This window comes from Lutra lutra, chromosome 9 (assembly GCF_902655055.1).
Source record: "Lutra lutra chromosome 9, mLutLut1.2, whole genome shotgun sequence".
NCBI classification, from domain to species: Eukaryota; Metazoa; Chordata; class Mammalia; order Carnivora; family Mustelidae; genus Lutra; species Lutra lutra.
In genome coordinates, this window is record NC_062286.1 from 40,711,430 (window position 1) to 40,732,623 (window position 21,194).

The 21,194-nt window shown below is 50.4% G+C and overlaps 2 protein-coding genes across 2 annotated transcripts; both read right to left on the reverse strand.

The window, feature by feature from the left end:
• Window positions 1–359: 359 nt before the first annotated feature.
• Window positions 360–8,377, reverse strand: VAMP5 (vesicle associated membrane protein 5). Its single transcript, XM_047746944.1, has 4 exons — window positions 8,349–8,377; window positions 7,704–8,154; window positions 1,256–1,393; window positions 360–793 (listed from the first exon to the last, which is right to left on the reverse strand). Exons 1-4 carry the CDS (start codon window positions 8,375–8,377, stop codon window positions 584–586), a joined length of 828 nt encoding a protein of 275 aa, XP_047602900.1. The 3' UTR covers window positions 360–583.
• Window positions 8,378–9,723: 1,346 nt separating this feature from the next.
• Window positions 9,724–13,113, reverse strand: VAMP8 (vesicle associated membrane protein 8). Its single transcript, XM_047747168.1, has 3 exons — window positions 12,956–13,113; window positions 11,453–11,611; window positions 9,724–10,164 (listed from the first exon to the last, which is right to left on the reverse strand). The coding sequence occupies exons 1-3, from the start codon at window positions 12,956–12,958 to the stop codon at window positions 10,021–10,023; spliced, it is 306 nt and encodes a 101-aa protein (XP_047603124.1). The 5' UTR covers window positions 12,959–13,113; the 3' UTR covers window positions 9,724–10,020.
• Window positions 13,114–21,194: the final 8,081 nt, after the last annotated feature.

Here is a 21,194-nt window from a genome sequence, read left to right on the forward strand (position 1 = left end):
ACAGAAGGAAGAGGAGTGATGCCTGGGTGGCTCAGTCGGTTAAGCGTCTGCCTTCGGCTTAGGTCATGATCCCAGACTCCTGGGATCAAGCCTCACGTCAGGCCCCCTGCTCAGTGGGGAGCCTGCTTCTCCCTCTACCTGCCAATTCCCCTGCTTGTTCTCTCTCTCTCTCTCAAATAAATAAATAAGTAAAATCTTAAAAAAAAAAAAAAAAAAGGAGGAGGGGGGGAGGAAGAGGAGGAGAAGAGGAAAGGGGCCACCTTCCAGGGCTGAAGTCCTTCCACTGACTCTTTAAACAACCCCAGGAGTGGAGGCAGAGAAGGATGAACCAACTTGAAGAACTTTGTGGACACACACACTAGGTTTTAACCAAACAGCAGCTTTTACTGAACTCCAGGTGGGGCTGGCCTGTCATGGCCAGTGCAGCAGGCTGCCCTCAAGGGCCAGTCTGTGGGGTGATAGGAGATACAAAGGTGCACACATCAAGGTTGCTCTTCGGTGCTCAGTTGGGTGGCTCAGATGTGAGCAAATGCTAGGGTTTTCTGGAGACCAGGACTTGGCCTCTCCTCCAGGCCCAGCTGGGTCAGTCCCCAGGCCCCGAGGCGGCGCCTGTGTCCTGGGCCTGTGCGGCACTGTTGCCCCCACTGCTCTGTGGGAGAAAGATGACCAGCAGCACGATCAGGAGGATGAGCAGGCAACCGCCCAACACCAGCCCTAAGTAGATCCGGCAACGCATGTTCTCCCAGCGCTTCTGCTGGGCCAGGGTCTTGGTTGTCTTGCTGAAGGCGGAGCTCTGTGGATATCCCCAGACACAGGGTGGGAGTTAGTAGTTTCCCTGGAGCCCCAGGGCCAGATTCTCCCAATCCTCCTTCCCTCCCTGCCCCCCAGCAAGACCTAATCTCCTACATCTTCCCAGCCTGTCTGCTCCCCTTCTCTACACAGCCTGCCCTGGGACCCTCCTGGCTGGATTCCTGGTCACAGACACTGGTGTAGCCTTTGACTCACACCCCTATGGGCTCACGCCTGGCTAACAATACCAACCCTCAGCCTTTAGGAAGGTCCGCAGCTTCAAACCAAGGACTTCTTGCTTCATGAGGCCTGCCTGGAGCTTATCTAGGCTATAAACCTATAGGCCCCACACTGGCCCTCAGGCCCCAGGAAAGGCCTGGAGACCCTGAGCACAGCCTGGGGACTCTCTCTGAGGATGCCCCGTGGCCTCTCCCCTCCCCACCCCCCGCTTCCCCAGGCCTCACACCATGTCCAGGAGTTGGTCTGAACGCTGCTCCAGCTCCGCCAGCTTCCCATCGCGCTCCAGGACCTTGTTGAAGTTGTTGAGCATGATCTCTGTCACCTCATCTGCCTGCCGCTGGCACCGTTCCAACTCTGTCCCTGCCTGGGCACCAAGCCCAAGGTCAGAACTGCATGAGGCCCCCAGCTGGCCCTCCTCTGATCCTGAGAACTAGTGGCCTCCTTGCCCCCACTGTGGGTGGGGGCGGGGGTGCGGGTGGGTAGGGGGAATAGCAGCTTTCAGGTAAGGGGATGACATGTATAGAGAGAAGGACTGGTCTCCTGAGTGTGTCTGGCTTGCCTCGGATCTCACAGGCTCCTCTCCATGCCCATCAAGGCAGGTCCGAGGTCAGCCTTGGCTACAGCATCTCAGCTTCCTCTGAGATGCCCCAGGATGGAAACTTCCCAGGACCTCACCCTCCCATAAAGCAGACACGGTGCTCACCTGCTCTCGGATGGCCTCTACCCAATATGCACACAGTGGACATGGGCCCTGGGGCTTCCTACTGGCCTAAAGAAGCAGCGAAGAGCAGGGAACTGAGCTACATGGCTAGAAGCCAGACAGGGAGGAGATCCACCCCGTAGAACTAGAAAGGTAATTTTGGACCACCACACATCATAACCTCTACCTAACCCCACAGACACAATACAGAGAGACAAACTGAAAAGATCAGACCTCTCTCTGACTGACTAGGCCATTTCTGCCTCCTGGCATGATCCTACTCCTGCATCAGTGCTAAAAACTGATTCCCTGTCTACCTGGAAACCTCAGCCTCCTTGGCCTCTGGCCTCAGCCTTCCAGCTACCTGGGATCTTCACTGGGGTCCAACTCACAGACACAAAACCAACTCTTAGACCTCTCAGCTTAAGCAGCAACCACACCTGATAAAAGAACCCAGCTCATTTCAGAGGACTAAGCAGGGAGGTGCAGGGCCCAAACGTGGGAGTGCAGGGAGTGCTGAGAGAACAGGGGAGAGAAGAGAGAGTGTGTCACAAGCAAGAAAGGGGCTGGGCTTTGGACACATATGACCAAGAGAGACCCAGGGTAGGAGGCCCCAGTAAGACCCAGGAAGAGCAGGTCCAGGGATGTGTCAGGGAGCTGAATCTCAGCAGATTCGCAAACCACAGCAGTTCCCTCCTGCCAGTCTAGTCCCCGACAGCCCATCCCTGTTCTCATCTCCTCTCCACGGAGCACTGGCCAAGCTCCCTTTCCTGCCAGACCACATTGCCCATTGTCTGCAACTGACATTTTGGCACTTGACTGAATTCCACTTAAAACCAAAGAAAGGAGAAGTATCTGGTGGTCACAGAGGGCCACTCCTACTCAGGCAAGAATTCACATTCAGGATCCTTGCAGCTGCCTTGCACATGCCTCCAAGCATTCCCAGTATATGAGTCCTATCTTCCCAACTGGACCACGAGCCACAGACGAAGGGACTACCTTTGTCTGCTTCCATCCCGATGGCCCAGGAGGCCAGCACAGCGCTGACCATTACGAAGACTCAGAGTGATCACATTATACCTCTCCAAAAGCAACTCTTATTTTGTAAAGGATGTTATCCTAGTGTGTTTATCCAGCCCAGCAGGAGTTTAGAGGGGCAGGCATCTGAAACCCAAGTAGGCCAATATTTACCCATGAGCTAGAAAAGCAGCCTGCTTGGAGAGGAGGCAGGCAAACCATGCCAGAGGTGTGCACTCACAGGCACGGGGAGCGGTGACGGGGGAACAAGGAGCAATAATGCAGACAGCAGGGCGGCTGCCCACATCTATACCTCTTCCTCGGTCAGTCATCATCGCCACTATTCTTCCTACCATGGTAGTCAACAAGCTCACACAGCCCGTGTTCACACAGTCCCAGGCATCCCCACCTTCCTAACAGTCCAAGGCCAAAACCTGAGAATGGGCAAAGATTCAAAATGACAGTCACAGCTAGAGGTTGGTGGCCTGCTGCATATTATGTTTTCTGCTATGAAAACTACAGCTGTTGTTCTCTGATGTTCCAACACAGGATGACATTGGGTCACGTTCTCCAAGAGAGTGGGCTGTGCTTCCCACTGCAAAGCCAAGTCTATCCGAGCCAAGGTGGGACCAGGCCGAAATGAACACATTTGCTCCAGGGAACACAGAGGCCTCAGGCTTAACTTCCTGGCCCTCCTTGGCCCTCCCCGAACCAGAGGAAAAAGGACTGTATGTACAGGTCTCCCCTGCTGGCATGGGGAGAAATAAGGAACTACAGGATGTGGACGGAGGTAAGGGACCAGGGGACAGGGCCACACTCCCTTCAGCCATGGTGAACTCAGCATAGTGCCAGGAACATACACAGCAGACACGGGGAAAAAACATTTCCAAATGAATTGTGCCTGTTCTTAAGAAGCTCACTATGTGCTGGGGGAAAGAGTCATATGTGACCCCCTTAGGGAAGAGGGGAGGGCTGTGCTGTGAGGTACAAACACTGAGTGCTGGAGCCCCCCTCAGAGAGTGGACTCCTACATACTGAGACAGCCCAGGTGGACGAGCCCTTGCAAGATGGGGTGGAGCTGGGGCATTCAGGCAGACACAGACCAGGGAGAGGATAAGGGTGAGGGGCAGGGTGGGGCCAGAGAAGACACAGAGTGAAAGTCCAGAAGAGGACACTCACTTAGAGGGAAGACTGGAACCAGACCTAGTGTAGACTTCTGAGCCAAGGGGGAGGGAGGCATCAGAGTAATTTCTCTAGGGGCTCTTGGGTGCCTCAGTCTGTTAGGCATCTGCCTTTGACTCAGGTCATGATCCCAGTGTCCTGGGATCAAGCCTGAGTCTAGCTTCCTGCTCAGTGGGGAGTCTGCTTCTCTCTCCCTCTACTTCTCCCCCTGCCCATGTTCCCTCTCTCTCTCTCTCTCTCTCTGTCAAATAAATAAATAAACGAAGAAGAAGAAGGAGGAGGAGGAGGAGGAGGGGGGGAGGAGAAAGAAGAGGAAGAAGGAGGGGGAGGAGGAGAAGGAGGAGAGGAAGAGGAAGAGGAGGAGGAGGAGGAAAAAGAAGAAGAAGGAGGAGGAGGAGGAGGAGAAAGAAGAGGAATAAGGAGGGGGAGGAGGAGAAAAAGGAGGAGAGGAAGAGGAAGAGGAGGAGGAGGAAAAAGAAGAAGAAGAAAGAGGAGGAGGAGGAGGAGAAGAAGAAGAAGAAGAAAAAGAAGAAGAAGAGGAGGAGGAAGAATAAGAATAAGAATAAGAATAAGAAGAATAAGAATGGGGCGCCTGGTTGGCTCAGTAGGTTAAACCTCTGCCTTCAGCTCAGGTCATGATCTCAAGGTCCTGGGATCAGGCCCCGCATCGGGCTCTCTGCTCAGTAGAGAGCCTGCTTCCTCCCCTCTCTCTCTGCCTACTTGTGATCTCTCCCTCAAATAAATTGTAAAAACCTTAAAAAAAAAAAAACAATATTTAGAAGAAGAAGAAGAAGGAAAAGGAGAAGGAGAAGAAGAAGAAGAAGGAGAAGAATTGGAATTTCTGCATTCATGGTAGGCTGGTATGGATGGCAGCGGGAAAACTCCGGGCCAGGTGGCCAGCCAGAAGGGGTGGAAACATGCCACCAGCAAGAGTGTGAAGGGTCGTCAGGCTCGTGGGGACCAGAGAGTGTAGAGAGGAAGGGTGGGTGAGAGGGATGCTTCCCAGCCCTGCCGGGGTCTACAGGGCTGAGGGCGTGCCTTGGAGTGGGGAGCAGCCGCAGACAGTGGGGTGGTAGTTACACAGGAAATGTCCTCCACAAACCATTACCCTCTGTACAGAATATCCTGCCTACAACCCTCAAATATCTCAGGTGTTTCAAGGCCAAATACCCTTGGTTCCTCTGAAAGCAAAGCTTTCCAAACCTCCCTGTTCTAACTCTCCTATCTCCCTTCTCTCTTGGCTGAAGAAACACTATTCCAGCTGTCACCACTGTCCTTGTCAGAGGACGGGGGCAATGAAGGGCTGTAGTAGCATCTTCCTAGGTCAGCATGCCCCTGAGCTCAGAGCTAAGGGCCAGGGCTCTGCATCGCAGCCCTGGGTTCCCTCAAATCTTGCCTTTGCCCCTCACCCACTGTGCAAACTTGCCAACCCTCCACTTCCTCATCTATAAAGTGGCGACAAGAATGGTATCTACCATGTCACCTAACGCATGTGACATGTTACAAAGTGCTTATCACAATACTTGACACATTCTGAATGCTCAATAAATAATAGCTATTATTATGGACAGAGCCTCACTGATTTTTTTTTTAAGCTGTCAGATCTCAAGAACTCTACAATACCTGTGGTCAATAAAACCTCTTAAATAATTTTACAAAATACAAAGCCAAGCAAGCTCTTCCTTGTTGCAAATGTGTGCACTTACTTGTCTTGCAACTAAATACAGAACATCACCTGGGTCTTCACTAACCTGCATGGAGTTCATTTCCACCAGGCCCTGTAGGCCATTGAGAAGGTTTTATGTCTTGACAGTGAAAACAGCCACTGTTCAAACAGGCACGTATTCTGAGCTAATAAGCTCTTTTCTCACCTGATCTCATTTAATCCCCACCACAATCCACTGAAGTCACGCTATTATCCCAGTTTTGTAAGAAACTGAGGCTCAGAGGGGTGGAGTCCTCTGTCCAAGGTCATACAGCCAGTAAATAGATGATCCGGGAGTGGAACCCCTGTAGACTCCAAGAATCACATTTTTAACCAGGTGCTAAAGTGAATGCAGGTAAAGCAGGGGCTCAAATACTTTAGCTAGCTGGCCAAAGACTCCCCAGACTTCTTAATGCGTCCAGGTCAACCTGTGTGCCTATAAGGGAAGCCCGTGGCTCAAAACCCACATTCACTGGACCGTGCATGAGAGAAGATCATCTGTAGGATGAATGAATTCAAGCCCTTACCCATTCAGGTTTCATCTTTCCCATCACTGTTCTGTTCCGTCCCCTATACCTGTCACCACATATGGCACTGAGGAAATGCCCAAGAAATGCTTGTTGACTGAATGAATCAGAGGAGAGGACAAGGAAGAAAGACCAGTCAGGGAAAGGGGTGGGAAGAAGAAAGCCAAAGAGCTGTGGCCAGAGAAAGGGAAAGTTGTGAAAGATACAAAGGGATGGGGCTAGGAGCTGGGAGGGGAGAAAGATCAAGGTATGCGCCCCCCCCCCCCACCAGGCTCTGATCCACTGTTGGCCTTAGCTGAACCTGTGAGAGTTCCAGAGTTTTCCAGTAACACCCCCCCTCCAATAAATTATCCTGGCCTCAGCCTTCATTTTCGAGTTTCCTCTTCTCTGCAAGTGCTCAAGGCCAACTGGAAGCCCACCCCAGCCCTGCCTGATCCCTTGCCCTGCATGCTGGGAAGTGGGCTCCAAGCTTTGTCCCATTCTTGGAGCCTCCCTCAGTTTCCTGGCGTGGCCTTAGAGCTCAGTGCAACCTTCCTGCCCCGCTTCCTCTTCCTGCCTCTGGTTCCCTAGAGATGAGGCCATCCAGACATCTCGACCCCCAGCCAGGCCACATCCCTCACACCTCTGCTAGCTTCACCAGGGCAGAAGCTTAAAGTCCCTGGCCAGCTTCCTGCCCAGCCCATCTTCCCAGGAGTCCAGGGAATGGAGGAAAGTTATTGGCACCACCTGTTCCTGACACCTTTGCCTTAGAGACAGCAAGTGGGGACACAGGCCAGAGTCTGCAGCAGGAGTGAGGGATGACTCACTTCAAGAATGTGTCCCTGGGTAGAGGTTAGGAGAGAGCCAGTACTGTGCCACAGTCTGATAACTTCAGGGGAACCTTTAGGGTAAACATCTCCCTTTATCTTTCCGCAGAGGAAGGAGTGTGCCCTCCAGTACCCTGCCATGGGGCTGGCAAGCCCTCTCCCACCCCATCTGCTCAGGTTTCCAACTCCTGGGCCACACTTGGCTTCTCACAGCTCCAGGAAGGGCTGAAGAGGTCATCGCATTACCTACCACTCCTCAGGAGCCGGTTCTGAGCGCCAGGCGCGGCTCTGGCACTGCATCTCCCTTCACCTCGCAAAGACCCAGTAAGGCAGGCATTGCTGACCCCACTTCACAGATGCGGAAGAGAAGGCTCGGGAAGGTTAAGTGACTAGCCCGGGGTCACAGAGACAGCAAGTGGCCACCACCAGGATCTCAGCCCGGAGTCTGACTCCGAAGCCCGAAGCCTGGGTTCGTAACCCCTTGGCTCAGGGAGGAGGGAAGCTGGAGTCCTGCACCCTGCGCGCCAGCGGCCAAACTTTCCCTTCCCAGCCTGCGCGCCCCCAGTGAAGACGCTGGCCCCCAGCCGGCTCCTGGCCGCCGCCACCTCACTGAGGTGGGGGGGACCGGCGCGGGTCCCGGACGACACCCCCGCCCTCGGACTTCATTCTCCGGCCGCGCACCCCCACGTCGCCCTCTGTCCCCCGGCCGGCCGGCTCCGCCCCGCCCGGCCCCTCACCATAGCTGCTGCCGCCGCCTCGCCAGCTCGGGCTCCTCTGTCGCCCGGAGGCCGCGGTGCCAGATACCCGGGAGGAAGCGGAGGGGCGGGGCCGCGGCCGGCGGGGGCGGGGGGCGCGCCTGCCCGGGGCCCGGACCCGGACCGCGGGAAAGCGAAAGCTGCCGGCACCCGGCCCAGCCTCCGGAACTGGGGGCCTCGCGCTTGAGCAGCCTGGTGCTCGCGCTGCACGCGGGCCACACGTCGGGGTCCCAAGCTGTGACCCGGGCACAGTGGAGTGGGCTCTGGAGCCGTGGTAGCGCTCGTTGCACAAGCATCTGTGTCCGTGCCAAGGCTGGGCACGGCGCTAGAGACGCCTCGAACAGCCAGCCGGGCCGGGTCTCTGCCACCTTGGGCGAATGCGTTCGCCAGTAACCAAAACCTGACTCCCGGAAAAGTTTTAAAACGAAAGAAACTTTATTCACTATCAACATTGTGAATGAACTACCTGCGGCTGAACTGTGTATTTCAGAACGCTACCGCTGTCTGTTACAACTGTATGCACATTTACACAACGCATGTTGTGTGAATTTCTACTCAATTCAAAAAAGAAAACAGACTCCCAGGGAGAAGGTGCTAGTTCTGGCTTTTCTGTATTTCCCTCTTCACCACAAGGGCAGCTGCCGCCCTGCCCTCATGTGACCCTGCTCCTCAGTGGGAGGGAGGATGGGCAAAGCCACCCCTCCAGAGCCTTCCTGAGCTTCCTAATCTACTCTTTCTCCTTCTCTCCTTTCAAAGCTGCAGGGGGTGGGGGGTCAGAGACGCCTGCTCTCCAGCCCACCCCAGCCACCTCCAGCCTCTCAGCTCTTGAGGAAGGGGGTTGAGCCTGCGTGAGTACAGCCCACATTCCCACCCTGGGCAATCTAGATCCCAAGGAAGAGGTTTCACCCCAGTTCTGTGGACTCTGAGTCCAGGAATGACCTGAGGAGAGAGGATGGCCACAGGTCTATCATAGGAGGACAAAGACTGTCCTGAGGGCCTTTCTGTGCTTTTTTTTCCTCCCTGGTTTCCAGAGTACGATTCCAGAAGCTGATTTGGCAGGAGGAGTCCCAAATCCTGTCTCCCAACCCTGACCCATCTACATTCCCTCCCCAAAACAGGTTGTTTTCAATACTGGAAAGTTGTAAAGTCCATGGGAGAAACAGGGACAGAGACGGCAAGATCCCTTTCCCCAAAGCAAGACAGAGGAAAGAGTGACAATGAGGTGGAACCTGGCGGGGAGGAGGGAAGGCCAAAGACAAAGAGGCCCATTGTACATGGAGGGGAAGGAGGGCCATAGGCCCTGTCCTGTGACACTGACTGGGTCTGGCCACGAGACATGGGGAGAGATGCTCGCCCCCTCAGCTGAGACCCGGAGGCCCTGCTAAGTCCCCAAAGGGCAGGGGCAGACAGAAGACAAATAGAACTTCACAGAACCAGGGGCGCCTGGCTGGCTCAGTCGGATGAGCACATGACTCTTGATTTCAGGGTCGTGAGTTCAAGGTCCATGTTGGGTTTAGAGATCACTTAAATTAAAAAGAACAAAAACAAACAAACAAACAAAAACAACTTTGCAGAACCAAAAAGAAGGAAAAGTGGCCCAGTTCCTCCAATCCCTTACTCTAGACTGCAATAGGGCCACATAAGAGAGATAGAAGGAGGCCCTCGCCTATCTCGGCTAACACTTCCAGCAAAGAAGTAATAAAAGGGACATGGCAAGACCCCAGGGGAACACACTTAGAAGTCTTGCATACCGCCCTAAAATGGTTTTGAATTTTCCACATGTGAAGAGCCTCAGAAAATTCTGGTTCTTGAGACCTCTGACCAAGAATGGAAATAAGAGAAGGATGAGAAGACTCCATCTTTCTTCTCCAAACATACACTGTCTACCCCTCCAACCATGGGGCCTCAAATAGGTGAATCTCAGGCAGAGGGTGTTCCCCAGAGAGAAAAGAAATACAAGAGCCAAAGGCAAAACGGAAGGGGAGAAATTACCTCACATGTGTAGGGATACCGAAAGGTCTTTATTGCTCACCGGCCACCATCCGTTTCCCAGCCACAGGCTGGGCTTTCTGGGTGTGTCTCCAACCAACTCTGGGGGCCCATGAAACACAGCCACAGTCCGGCTTTCTCCTTCTGGGGGGCCAAGGAGCCTGGGGCAGACAGTGTGGTAGAGGGGCCCCTGAGTGAGGGGCAGGAGGACGCAGCAGCACTCCCTGCGGGCAAGGATGGGAGAGAGGACCCTTCTTGGCACTCGCTGTGGAGGGTGGCCCTGCAGAAGAGGGCAGGGGCGAGGGGCTCCCTAAGTTGGGATGGCATGGGTGGCAAAAAGCACGATGAAGAGGATGATGATAAAAACAATCACGCAGATGAGGACAATCATCTTCACGTTCTTCCACCAGAACTTCCGAGCCACCTTCTGCGATGTGGTCTTGAAGTGCTCCGACTGTTGGGGACAAGGCAGAGTGATCCAGGGCCTCCTTCCACCGTTACAAGAGGACAGAGGCCCACAGGCTAGCCATCTAAATATTTACGTGAGCAGTCGATGGAACAGACTGTTACACAAAAATGTGCAGTCCTCCTACCTTGACAGATATACCTTCATGACACTCTGATGGGCCAGGCTCAAATTTAGAATTCTTGGGCTCCCCTTGACCCCTGCCACCCCCCTTCTCTCCTTACCCCTACACTGTCACACACATGGAGGAGTCTTTTACATATGTTCACACCCAGGGATGTGACACTGTCTGTACAATCTGCCCTTGGGAGGGCACACGGGCTGAGGGGCGCGAGCTCCAGGAGGCTCCACAACTCCTTGCCCCATGGGAACTGCTGAAGCTGGAGGACAGGGCCAGGGCAGCAGGGAGCTTGGAGGTGAGAGAAACTGTTCTTCCTCCTCAACACGAGCTACAGAAATTACATTTCCCTGGGCCGTGCTCCCCAGACTAGGCCGTGGGAAGAAATACTGAGTCCGGGAAGACTAGACCCAAGACTACATTCTGGACTTGGAAAGCCACAGCCAGTCTCTCCCTGTGGACATGGAACCTTAGGCTCCAACCTTTGTTGCAGTATTTTGTTAGTTACTCCCTCCCTGAGCAGCTGGCTTCAGCCCCTGGCTAGAGAAAGAGACAGAGAGAGGAATGAGGTCTAGCAAGATGTGTGGGAGATATTATTCTAGCCTTCAGCTAGCAGAGGACCCTTGGATCAAAGAATTTCACTGCTCTTCCCAGCTTCCTTTTAAAGCAGACTCAGCAAAACCCTAGCAGTTTTCCGCCCCCTGCCTAGTAACTCCTAGAGAAGGCCAAAGGCCCTGGGAGGAATTTTCAAGAGCCAATATTTTTGCCCTGGGAAGGTCAGGCCCAAATGATTGTCAAGCGCAGCCTTCAAAGGGAAAAATCAGTTTCGAGGGAGAGAAGCCTAAGAATGCGAGGGCTGACTGGGCCATCTTATCTGTCTCAGAAAATGCCTCCAAGAGTCAGCTCTACCCATTCCCCCCAACCACTGCCAAGTCCCTGGAGGCATTCCCTGGACCCCAGTACTAATCAGTGGAGTAGATCAGAGTCAGAATTGGGGACTTGCTTGTCAGTTCCCCCAAACAAGTGAAAAGGCAGACTTCCCTCGTATTCATTTTGCCTCCAACACCACCAACCCCCCAAACCCAACAATCCTCCCTCCCTCTCTTCCTCTACCTTCCCCTCCCCCCACCCCCTCCCTGGGCGGGCTCCCTATCTCACTGTGGCTTCCAGATCCTCTGTCTTGTTGCGGAGATGTTCCAGGTTTTCTCCTCGGGCCAGGATCCGCTCCACATTCTGGGTCATAATATTCTTGACGCCCTCCACCTCACTCTGCAGGTTCCGCACGTGATCATGTCCCCCACCTCCACTGGCCTCCTCCTGGGCAGCAGCACAGGGGTTAATTAGACCAAGTGGTGGAGGAACTGAGAGTCAGCCTCAGAGGCCAGGGGAGGGGAAGGCCTGAGATGGACTTCAGCTTTTTTTAATGCCTCAACTGTTTACAAAGAGAATGTTTTCATATATTACTCATGTAATCAAAAACAAATGCATTTTGAAGGCCCAGAATGTGAGCGCTGATGCTAGATAGACTAGATCGAGTTTCTTTTCAGGTTCTCGAGGCCCCTGACGAGGAAAAGAAACACAGCCCTAAATCCCACTCCATGGTTGCCTTGCTCTTCTGATGTGGTCAGAGGACCTGGCATCTCATGACAGGGGAAACCCACCACTATTTATCAAAGGGTCCTCATTAAAAAATATGTGTGCTGGCCGGCAGAACACCATCAGGGGGCACAAACCCCCTCTCACTGCAAGATAGTAGCTGAAGAGGGGTTCGGGCCCCAGGCTGTCCTGCAGCCTCCTTGCCAGGACCAAGAGCAACCAGGCTCCAAGGCCCCCACCAGGCCGCCTGAGGGACGGCCATTGCGCCATGAACTTCTGCTTTGCCCACCGCATAGCACCAAGTGCAGGCACCCAAGCCACCACCGCCTGTTTAAGCAGATATTAAATAAAAACAGCAGCCTGGGTGTTGAGGGAAATGGAAGGCAAGTCCTCCCAGGCTGATGATAAGGTTTTGTGAACAGGGAGGGAAAAACCAGTATTAGGCTCCTCCCTCCCTGACCCACTCAGCCTCCGAAAGAGGCCGGGAAGCCGGGGTCCAAGCTAAACGGATTATCACAGAGAACCAACTTCTGGTTCCTTTAGAAACCCTTAGCTTTCTTCCTTATGTTTAGAGAGAGGGGGCCGCCGTTTACTTAGACTCCGCGGGGAGACAGATTCTTGGAGTTTCTATATGGGGATAAGGTGAAAGGCAGCCGGGCAGAGCTCCCGCCGCGGGGCTGGAATCTAACCCCGAGAACTTCGGAGGTGCCGCCGGGGGCTGTCACAACTCCCGGCTGGCGGGCGGGCTGGAGGAGGAGATGCAGGGCCTCTCAGCAACTCCCCGCCTGGAATTCGGACCCCCCCCCCCCAACCCCCACCGAAACCCTGCTCCAGGCCAGCAGCGAGGGCAGGGCAGGGAGGGAGTGGACGAGGAGCAGGAATACCCGCCCAGGCGGCTGCGAGCTTTCCGCAGCCAAGTTGTCAAAGAAGAGCTGCCGCATCCAGCGCTGGCCCAGCGCTCTGCCTTTGCCACCAGCTCCCCCGATCCCCGGGCCCTCCACTCCACCCCCAGGCCACACTGGCTCCTCTTTGAATCAGCCCCTTTCTGGTTCCCAGCGCGCTCACCATGTCTCCCAGCGGCTCGGGCCTGTCCGCGACGGGACTCGCCTAGTCTGTTTCCTCCCGGGCGGCCCTCGCTTCACTTCCTGCTTGCTCCAACTTTCAGCCTGCCCCCGCCCGCCTCGCATCCCGAGACGCGCCAGCCTCACCTCGAGCAGGTTCCCCCAGGTAGGCGGGCACCCTCCGTCGCCCTCCCAGTCTCCTCCCAAACCAGGGCTCAGGCTTAAAGCCACAGGGCTCCTGGGCACCAGAGATTGTCTAACCCGCCAGGAGCAAGAGAAGAAAGATCAAGCAGCCCTCCTAGATTTCTTGAGGCTGGCCTCCTGGTCTAGATAAGGAGGCTGTCTCCTTTTTCTTTCTTTCTTTTTTTAATGTCCTGAATATCTGATCCCAAATCTTAGAGACTGAAGTCAACTGTAAGTACCCCGCCAGGGGTAATTCACATGGAAACAGAACACAGAAATGAAAATTTCTTCCTGGCAACCACTGTTCCCATGTTGGTGGCTAGGCAGAGAGTATTAAAACCCCCCAAGTCTGGACTGCTGTGATCCTGGGCTATGGTGTCAGAAAGCTCTGGGTTACTAGCTGTGTGACCCTGAGTGACTCTTTTCACCTCTCTGGAGTTTTCAGGTGCTAATGCTGACCTCAGAGGATGGTGGGGAGGTGTAAAAGGACAGCATAGACAGTGTGCCCCGCACAGTGTCCAGAAGGAAGACCTGTCCACTGTCAGAACCAGGAAATGCTAGCTTACCAATCCCTTCTTTCTTTCCAGAGTGCAACAGTCCCTTCAGGAGCCACAAAGAGGGGTTGGTGAGTCCCATCAGAAATGGTCAGAGTCCTGCCCTATGGACAGAGAAGGGCCCCAGGGCAAAGGATTTTTCCACCACCTGGCTCCAGGCCACAGAAAATCTAGTCTTCCTGGATGGTGTTTATCAAGACAGAACAATAACAGGGACATGCAAGAGGGAACAAACATTCCTGTCCTATCCCAGAAGTATCAGTGTGGGTTCTGAGAGTGAAATTTCAGCTTCTCTAACACATGTTTTTTTAAAGTAATTAACAAATTTTGGACCTCTGTTTCGAGATGCATTATTCTACTTTATAATGAAATCTTATCTCCAATTCGATGAGATTATTGTATTTTGCAAATCTGAAATTTGACGGACAGTACCAGGCTGCTTTCACAGAGAATGTGGCTGTCCCACTTCTCACTATACTTAGAGGTAGGTCAGAATCCTTGATCTGTCCTTGCACTGTCCAGTACAGTAGCCACTGACCACATGTGGCTGGTGAGCACTTGAACTGTGGCTAGTCTGAATTGAGAAGTGATGTAAGAGTACACACCGTATTTCTTTTTTTTCCTTAGGATTTATATATTTGAGAGAGAAAGTAAGAGAGCGTACACTTGAGGAGGGGAGGGGAAGAGGGAGAGATAATCTCAAGCAGACTCCCCTGTGAGTGCAAAGACCTACACCCAGGGGCTCAGTCTCCCTCCCAACCCTGAGATCAGGACCTGAGCCAAAATCAAGAGTAGGACACTCAACTGACTGAGCCACCCAGGTGCCCCAAGTACTTCAAAGACTTACTACACAAAGAAGAATGCCAATATCTCATCAGTAATTTTACATACCGATGACTGCTGAAATAATGCTGTAGGTATATTGAGTTAAATTTTAAAAGTTGGTAACATTAAGTAACATTAATTTCGCCCATTTCTTCTTTTAATTTGGCCAGTAGAAAATTTAAAATTACAAATGTGGCTCAATTTATATTTCTATTAGACACACTGTCCTATACCTTAATATTTGTGTGACCCTGGACAGACTGATGGGACATCTGGGACCCTCAGTTACCTCACTGTCTGCTCCCAGCGCTGAAACAAGCCGAGGTACATGGTGGCTACTATAATTACTATGATTAAGAATTCCAGATGCTAATATGCGGCGGTGGGTAGGGAAACGTGAAAGGTGCCAAGAAACAAAGGACCAGAGTCAGATGGCCAAGGAGAGCAGAAACACATGGAGGAGAATTTCCAGGGTGGAAATCAGGGTTACAGCCGTTGAGGAATTATCGGGGTCTAGAACGCCACTGCCAGCCTGGGACATACATTGGTGTCCCTGAGGGAGCTGACCCTTGGCCTAAACCCAGCACCCATTAGGGAGACTCTCCAGCACCCACAGTTGGGAATGCAGCCTGCTCACCCTCTTTACTGTGCGGAATCCCTGCGGGCTTGGCCTCACCTGTACACATCACAATGCTTCCCTTTGTCCAAAGACCACCTTGCTAGTGCCCTCACAAGATGAGCCATTCAGTAAGGCACCAAACAGTGCACAATGAGCAGAAATGGTAATATGGCCGGGAGGTGTGGGGAGTGGTGCCTGGCTGCCTCAGTCAGAGGAGCATGCAACTCTTGATCTTGGGGTCATGAGTTCAAGCTATGTTGGGTTTAGAGCTTACTTTAAAAGAAAAGGAAAGGAAAGAGAAGGTACTATGGGCAGGGTGCAAGAAGAGAAACAAGTCATTGATTCCTTTACAGAGAGGGAAAGCTCTATTCCGGGAGAAATGGAATGTAGGTCACTTTGCAAAGGAAAATGCTAGGTGGTCGGCATTGTAGCCAAAGAAGCAGTCATGGTGTGAATGAAGAGTGTTCTCGGTCCCGATGTGATCAGAAGGTTTGGGTCTCAGCTCTACTACTCCCTGGCTATGTAGTCTTGGGCAAGCCACTTCTCTCTTGGAGCTCTAGTTTCCTCATCTGCAAAATGGGAAGAAGTATGAAAGCTGCTTTGTGGGGTCATTATTGGGATTAAATAATCCGGATATATATTTCTGTATTTCTGTTAAAGCACTTTACAAAAGAAAAGGGAGACTAATAGAGGAAACAGAAAGAGAAAATAGTGAAAGAGGAACATTAGCAGCCTGCAAAGCAATGAGGCAAACTTCGGGGGTGCACTGATATCTATTCCAATCTTCTTATTTACAGCCCAAGTGGCAGTTTTCACCTGTACCTCTCTGGGGAAAGTCTGGAAAACAAGGAAAAGGCACATTCAGGAGGTGTAACTGGCATTGTTCCCTGAAGGATCATAAAGCTCTCACCACTGCCAAGGCCTCTTTTGTCTCCAAACTCCTTTATAGGCTGTTACACTGCTGGCCATCTGTGGCAATCCCCCCTATCCCTCCCAATGTCTCTTTCCCTTTCTGACTGTGCTCTTAGAGCCAGAAGTTTCCACCCGTGGCCATCTTCCCTTTGGACGTTCCCCTCTCCTGGAGCAATAGTCCTCTCTGAGGTGAGGCTGATTTTGCCCTCCAAGGGACATGTGACAACATGTGGAGGCATTTTGGGTTGTCACAGCTAGGGGGATGTGCTCCTGCCATCCAGTGGGTAGAGGCCAAGGGTGCTAAATTTCCTACATGCAAAGGCAGCCCTCCCCAAACAAAGAATTATGCAGACCAAAATATCCATAATGCCGAGGTTGAAACCCTGGTCTCCTAGGGAAGAGCAATGCATGATGGTTTCAGCAGCCATTTATGGATGAGTCTCAAATCTGTGTCTCCAGCCCTGACCTTGTTCTCATTTGCCTCTCCAGTGCTCTCTACACAGATGCCACCAACAGCCAAACCAAACCCTTTATCTTTTCCCCATGTTCCTCCTGCTGAGTAGTACTCCCATTCCACCAGTTTCCCAAGCTAGGAATCCCTAAGCACATTTTATCTTTTATAGAATGTGTAATATGCTTTGCCATTAGCTGCATACACATTGACACCTTCGAGACTCTAACTTCTGTGAAGGCAGGGGCTATGTCTTTATCTTGGCACCCCCTTGTTGGACATGACATACACCAGGCGCACATTCACTAAATGTTTGAGGTATTTAACTGAGATATCTGAAAGAGGGCTTTTTTCTCTGCAGTGCAGATAAAAAGATAATTTTTATTTATTTATTTATTTGGTAGACAGAGATCACAAGTAGGAGAGAGGCAGGCAGAGAGAGAGCAGCTCAACAGGCTTCCTGATGAGCAGAGAGCCCGATGTGGGGCTCGATCCCAGGATACAGGGATCATGATCTGAGCTGAAGGCAGAGGTTTTTAACCCACTGAGCCACCCAGGCACCCTGATAATTTTTCTTTTTTAGGAAAGACCCATGCAGGGGGCACCTCTTTGGCTCAGTGGTTTGAGTATCTTCCTTTGGCTCAAGTCATAATCTCAGGGTCCTGGGATCGAGCCCCACATTGGGTACCCCATTCAGTGGGGAGTCTTCTTCTCCTTCTTCCTCTCTCCCTGCCCCTCACCCCCACTCATGCTCTCTCTCAAATAAATAAATAAAATCTTTTAAAAAATAAAATAAAAGGACCTATGAAGAAATCTCTTTCCTCAATATTAGACCATTTTATGGATAAATAAATACCAAGTGGTGTGGATCTTTGTATACTGGTCCTGAAAGGATAAACTGGAAATCAACCCCCTCAACAAAAACAAATTAAGTCATTGGGTGAAGAGGTGCTGAGTTAGCACAGTTCATTTTTACCAGCTGTACTTCTCTTACCCAGAATGCTCTCTGGTCACCCAAGACTATACTAATAACTTTTTTTAAAAGATTTTATTTATTTACTTGACAGAGACACAGCGAGAGAGGGAACACAAGCAGGGGGAGCGGGAGAGGTAGAAGTAGGCTTCCCGCTGAACAGGCAGCCTGATGCGTGGGCCCAATCCCAGGACCCCGGGATCATGACCCACCTGAGCCAAAGGCAGACGCTTATCTACTGAGCCACCCAGGCGCCCCTACTAAGAACTTTTGATTTCCCTCTCTCCTCTCAAAATGATACTCATCCTTCAAAGCCCAGTGCCAAGTTTTCAGAAAACTTTCCTGAATTCTCCAGTCGTGATTCATTTCCTCTTCAGTGCTCCCACAGCACTTTGAATCTCATTTAATACTTAGGATTTTGTACATTCCATTATTATCATTCTATTATTTCCATATTCTTTTATTATTATGTTTCCTTATCCTTTAACTCCTATAGGACAGAGGCGACAGCTTAATAATTTGTTTCTCTATAACCTGTCCAGTTCTGGCACATAACAGACTATAAATGCTTAATTTATTTTTTATATACTTTTTAAAGTTTTTATTTATTTATTTTACAGAGAGAGACAGTGAGAGGGGGAGCACAAGCAGGGGGAGTGGGAAAGGGAGAAGCAGGCTTCCCACTGAGCAGGGAGACCTATGCTGGGCTCCATCCCAGGACCCTGGGATCATGACCTGAACCGAAGGCAGACACTTAATGACTAAGCCACCCAGGCACCCCATAAATGCTGAATTTAATGAAACCATCTAATTTTGAATGGTCTTAGAAGAGCTATCCCAAAGTTTCCAACCCATATTGGATTCATTTGGACTGGAGTTTGACAGCAGATTAAGACATTCATCCCCTAAATAGATCTATGGCTTCTAAAGTGACTAGGCCTACCTTGCCTGTTAGGATAACCTAGAAGTGGGCCAGACCCTCAGTAGCAGGAACACTGTTAACCCCACGATTCTACCTGCCAAACACATCTGTCCCTAGAAATCCCTACTTTTACATCTACTCCAGACATTCTTTCCCTTTAGGATAATGGTTCTCAACACATGGTCCACGAACCCCTGGGGTCTTCAAGAACAAAACTATTTCTATAATAAAACTGATACGTTATTCGTCTTTTTAACTATGTTGTCATTTGCACTGATGATACAAAAGCAACTGTGGGTAATAAAATTATTGGCAAGTTAGCAGGAATGAGACAGTGGCACCAAATCACAGTAATAGTCCTTGTATTCCTCCTGGCTGCACACTTGCATTTTCAAAGAATGCCATTTTCAACATCCCTAATGAAGCAGTACAAATTATTAATTTTATTAATTCTTGACACTGAAGTACACACCCTTAACTATTTTTTTAAAGATTTTATTTATTTATTTGACAGACAGAGATTACAAGTAGGCAGAGAGGCGGGCAGAGAGAGGGGGAAGCAGGCTCCTTGCTGAGCAGAGAGCTTGATGCTGGGCTCGATCCCAGGACCTGGGATCATGACCTGAGCCAAAGGCAGAGGCTTTAACCCACTGAGCCACCCAGGCGCCCCCACCCTTAACTATTTTATGGGAAATACACACAGCATTTTGCATACCCAAGTATGATGGCTGTCTCCCAGTTGTTCCGAGAAAAAGCACTTGTGTAGTTAAACTGTGAGCTGAAGTAATGTTTTAAAATTAACAGAATTTATTTGTTTGAGTACTACAGACCATTCCCACATATCCCTTAGCACTCTCCCATTTTTCTCCCATTATTAACAGCTTGCACTGGTATGGCATATTTGCTTTACAACTGATGAGCTACGGTTGATGTGTTATTATTAACAAAGTCCATAGTTTACATTAGGGTTCATATTCAATGGGTTTTGGAAAATGTATAATTACATGTATGCATCATGATACCATTACAGTATCATACAGGATAGTTTCATCTCTTTAAAATCCCATTCGTCCCTCCCACCTTCCCCCCTTCCCCCCCAGTTCCTGGCAAACACTGATCTTTCACCTTAAAACCACAGTTTTGCCTTTTTCAGGATATCAGTTTGGATAAGTGTGTAAGCTTTCCAGATTGGTTTCTTTCACTTAGGAATATGAGTTTAAGTTTCCCCCACATCCTTTTGCAGCTTAATAGTTCGTTTTACTTTATCACTTCATATTCCACTGTATGGATGTAACTGTTTGTTTATCCATTCACCTATTGAAGGACCTCTTGGTTGCCTCCAACTTTGGGCAATTATGAATAATGCTGCTATATATTTGTGTGGGCATAATTTTTCACCTCTTTGGGTCTTTACCAAGGAGCACAATTGCTGGATCATATGGTAAAAGCATGTTTAGTTTTGGAAGAAACTGCGAGACTGTTTTCCAAAGTGAGTGTACCATTTTGCATTCCTACCAACAATGAAGTAGAGTTCCTGTTGCTCCAACCACTCTAACAGCTAACTCATTGTTGTTCTAATTTGTAACTCCCTAATAAAATAAGATGTTGAGTATCTTTGTTTCTTCCTATCTTTTTAAAAAATGAAACATCATTTTACTTGTGGACATTGGACAAACTATGGTTATTCAAACTGGCACATTTGGCAGGTATCTTTTTTTTTTTTTTTTTTTTCCAAAATGAAAGAAGTGTGGCTGTTCCTCGAAAGGAAACAATAGACGGTATTTGTTGCCAATGGATAAATTTGAACTTTCAAATGAAAATTAGAATTTTGGAAAACTTGTATCTGCCACTGTGAGCGTGGCAGCTTCCCAACATTTAAGAGACTCTGCATTTAGAAGAGCAGCATAACTCACCAAACCAATGTTTTCCAAATGACTATATGCATGATTTTGTAAAAGGTCCAAAGTGGGAGATGTACCAATGATTTCAATGTGACAGAGCATGCAGTTCATTGAGATGGTTTCAGATTCTACATTTTTAAAATATTTTATTTATTTAACAGAGAGAGACAGAGAGATCACAAGTAGGCAGAGAGGCAGGCAGAGAGAGGGGGAAGCAGGCTCCCCACTGAGCAGAGAGCCCAATGTGGGACTCGATCCCAGGACCCTGAGATCATGACCTGAGCTGAAGGCACAGGTTTAACCCACTGAGCCACCCAGGTGCCCCTCAGATTCTACATTTGACTAACCTGTAAAAAACTACCACTTTTAAGTTTAGGTGTGTTATCAAACAAGGATACCCACAATTACCTAAACGTTACCTAAAAATGTTATTAAAATGCTTTTTCCAGGGGCACCTGGGTGGCTCAGTGGGTTAAAGCCTCTGCCTTCGGCTCAGGTCGTGATTCCAGGGTCCTGGGATTGAGCCCCATATCGGGCTCTCTGCTCAGCAGGGAGCCTGCTTCCCTTCCTCTCTCTCTGTCTGCGTCTCTGCCTACTTGTGTTCTCTGTCTGTCAAATAAACAAAATCTTAAAAAAAAAAAAAATGCTTTTTCCAGGGGCGCCTGGGTGGCACAGTTGTTAAGCAGCTGCCTTCTGTTCAGGTCAGGATCCCAGAGTCCTGGGATCCCAGAGTCCCTGCTTGGCAGGAAGCCTGCTTCTCCCTCTCCCACTGCCCCTGCTTGTATTCTCTCTCTCACTATGTCTCTCTCTGTCAAAAATAAATAAATAAAATCTTAAAAAAAAAAAAAAAAAGAAATAAAATGCTTTTCCTTTTTCCAACTAAGTATCTGTGAGGCCAGATTT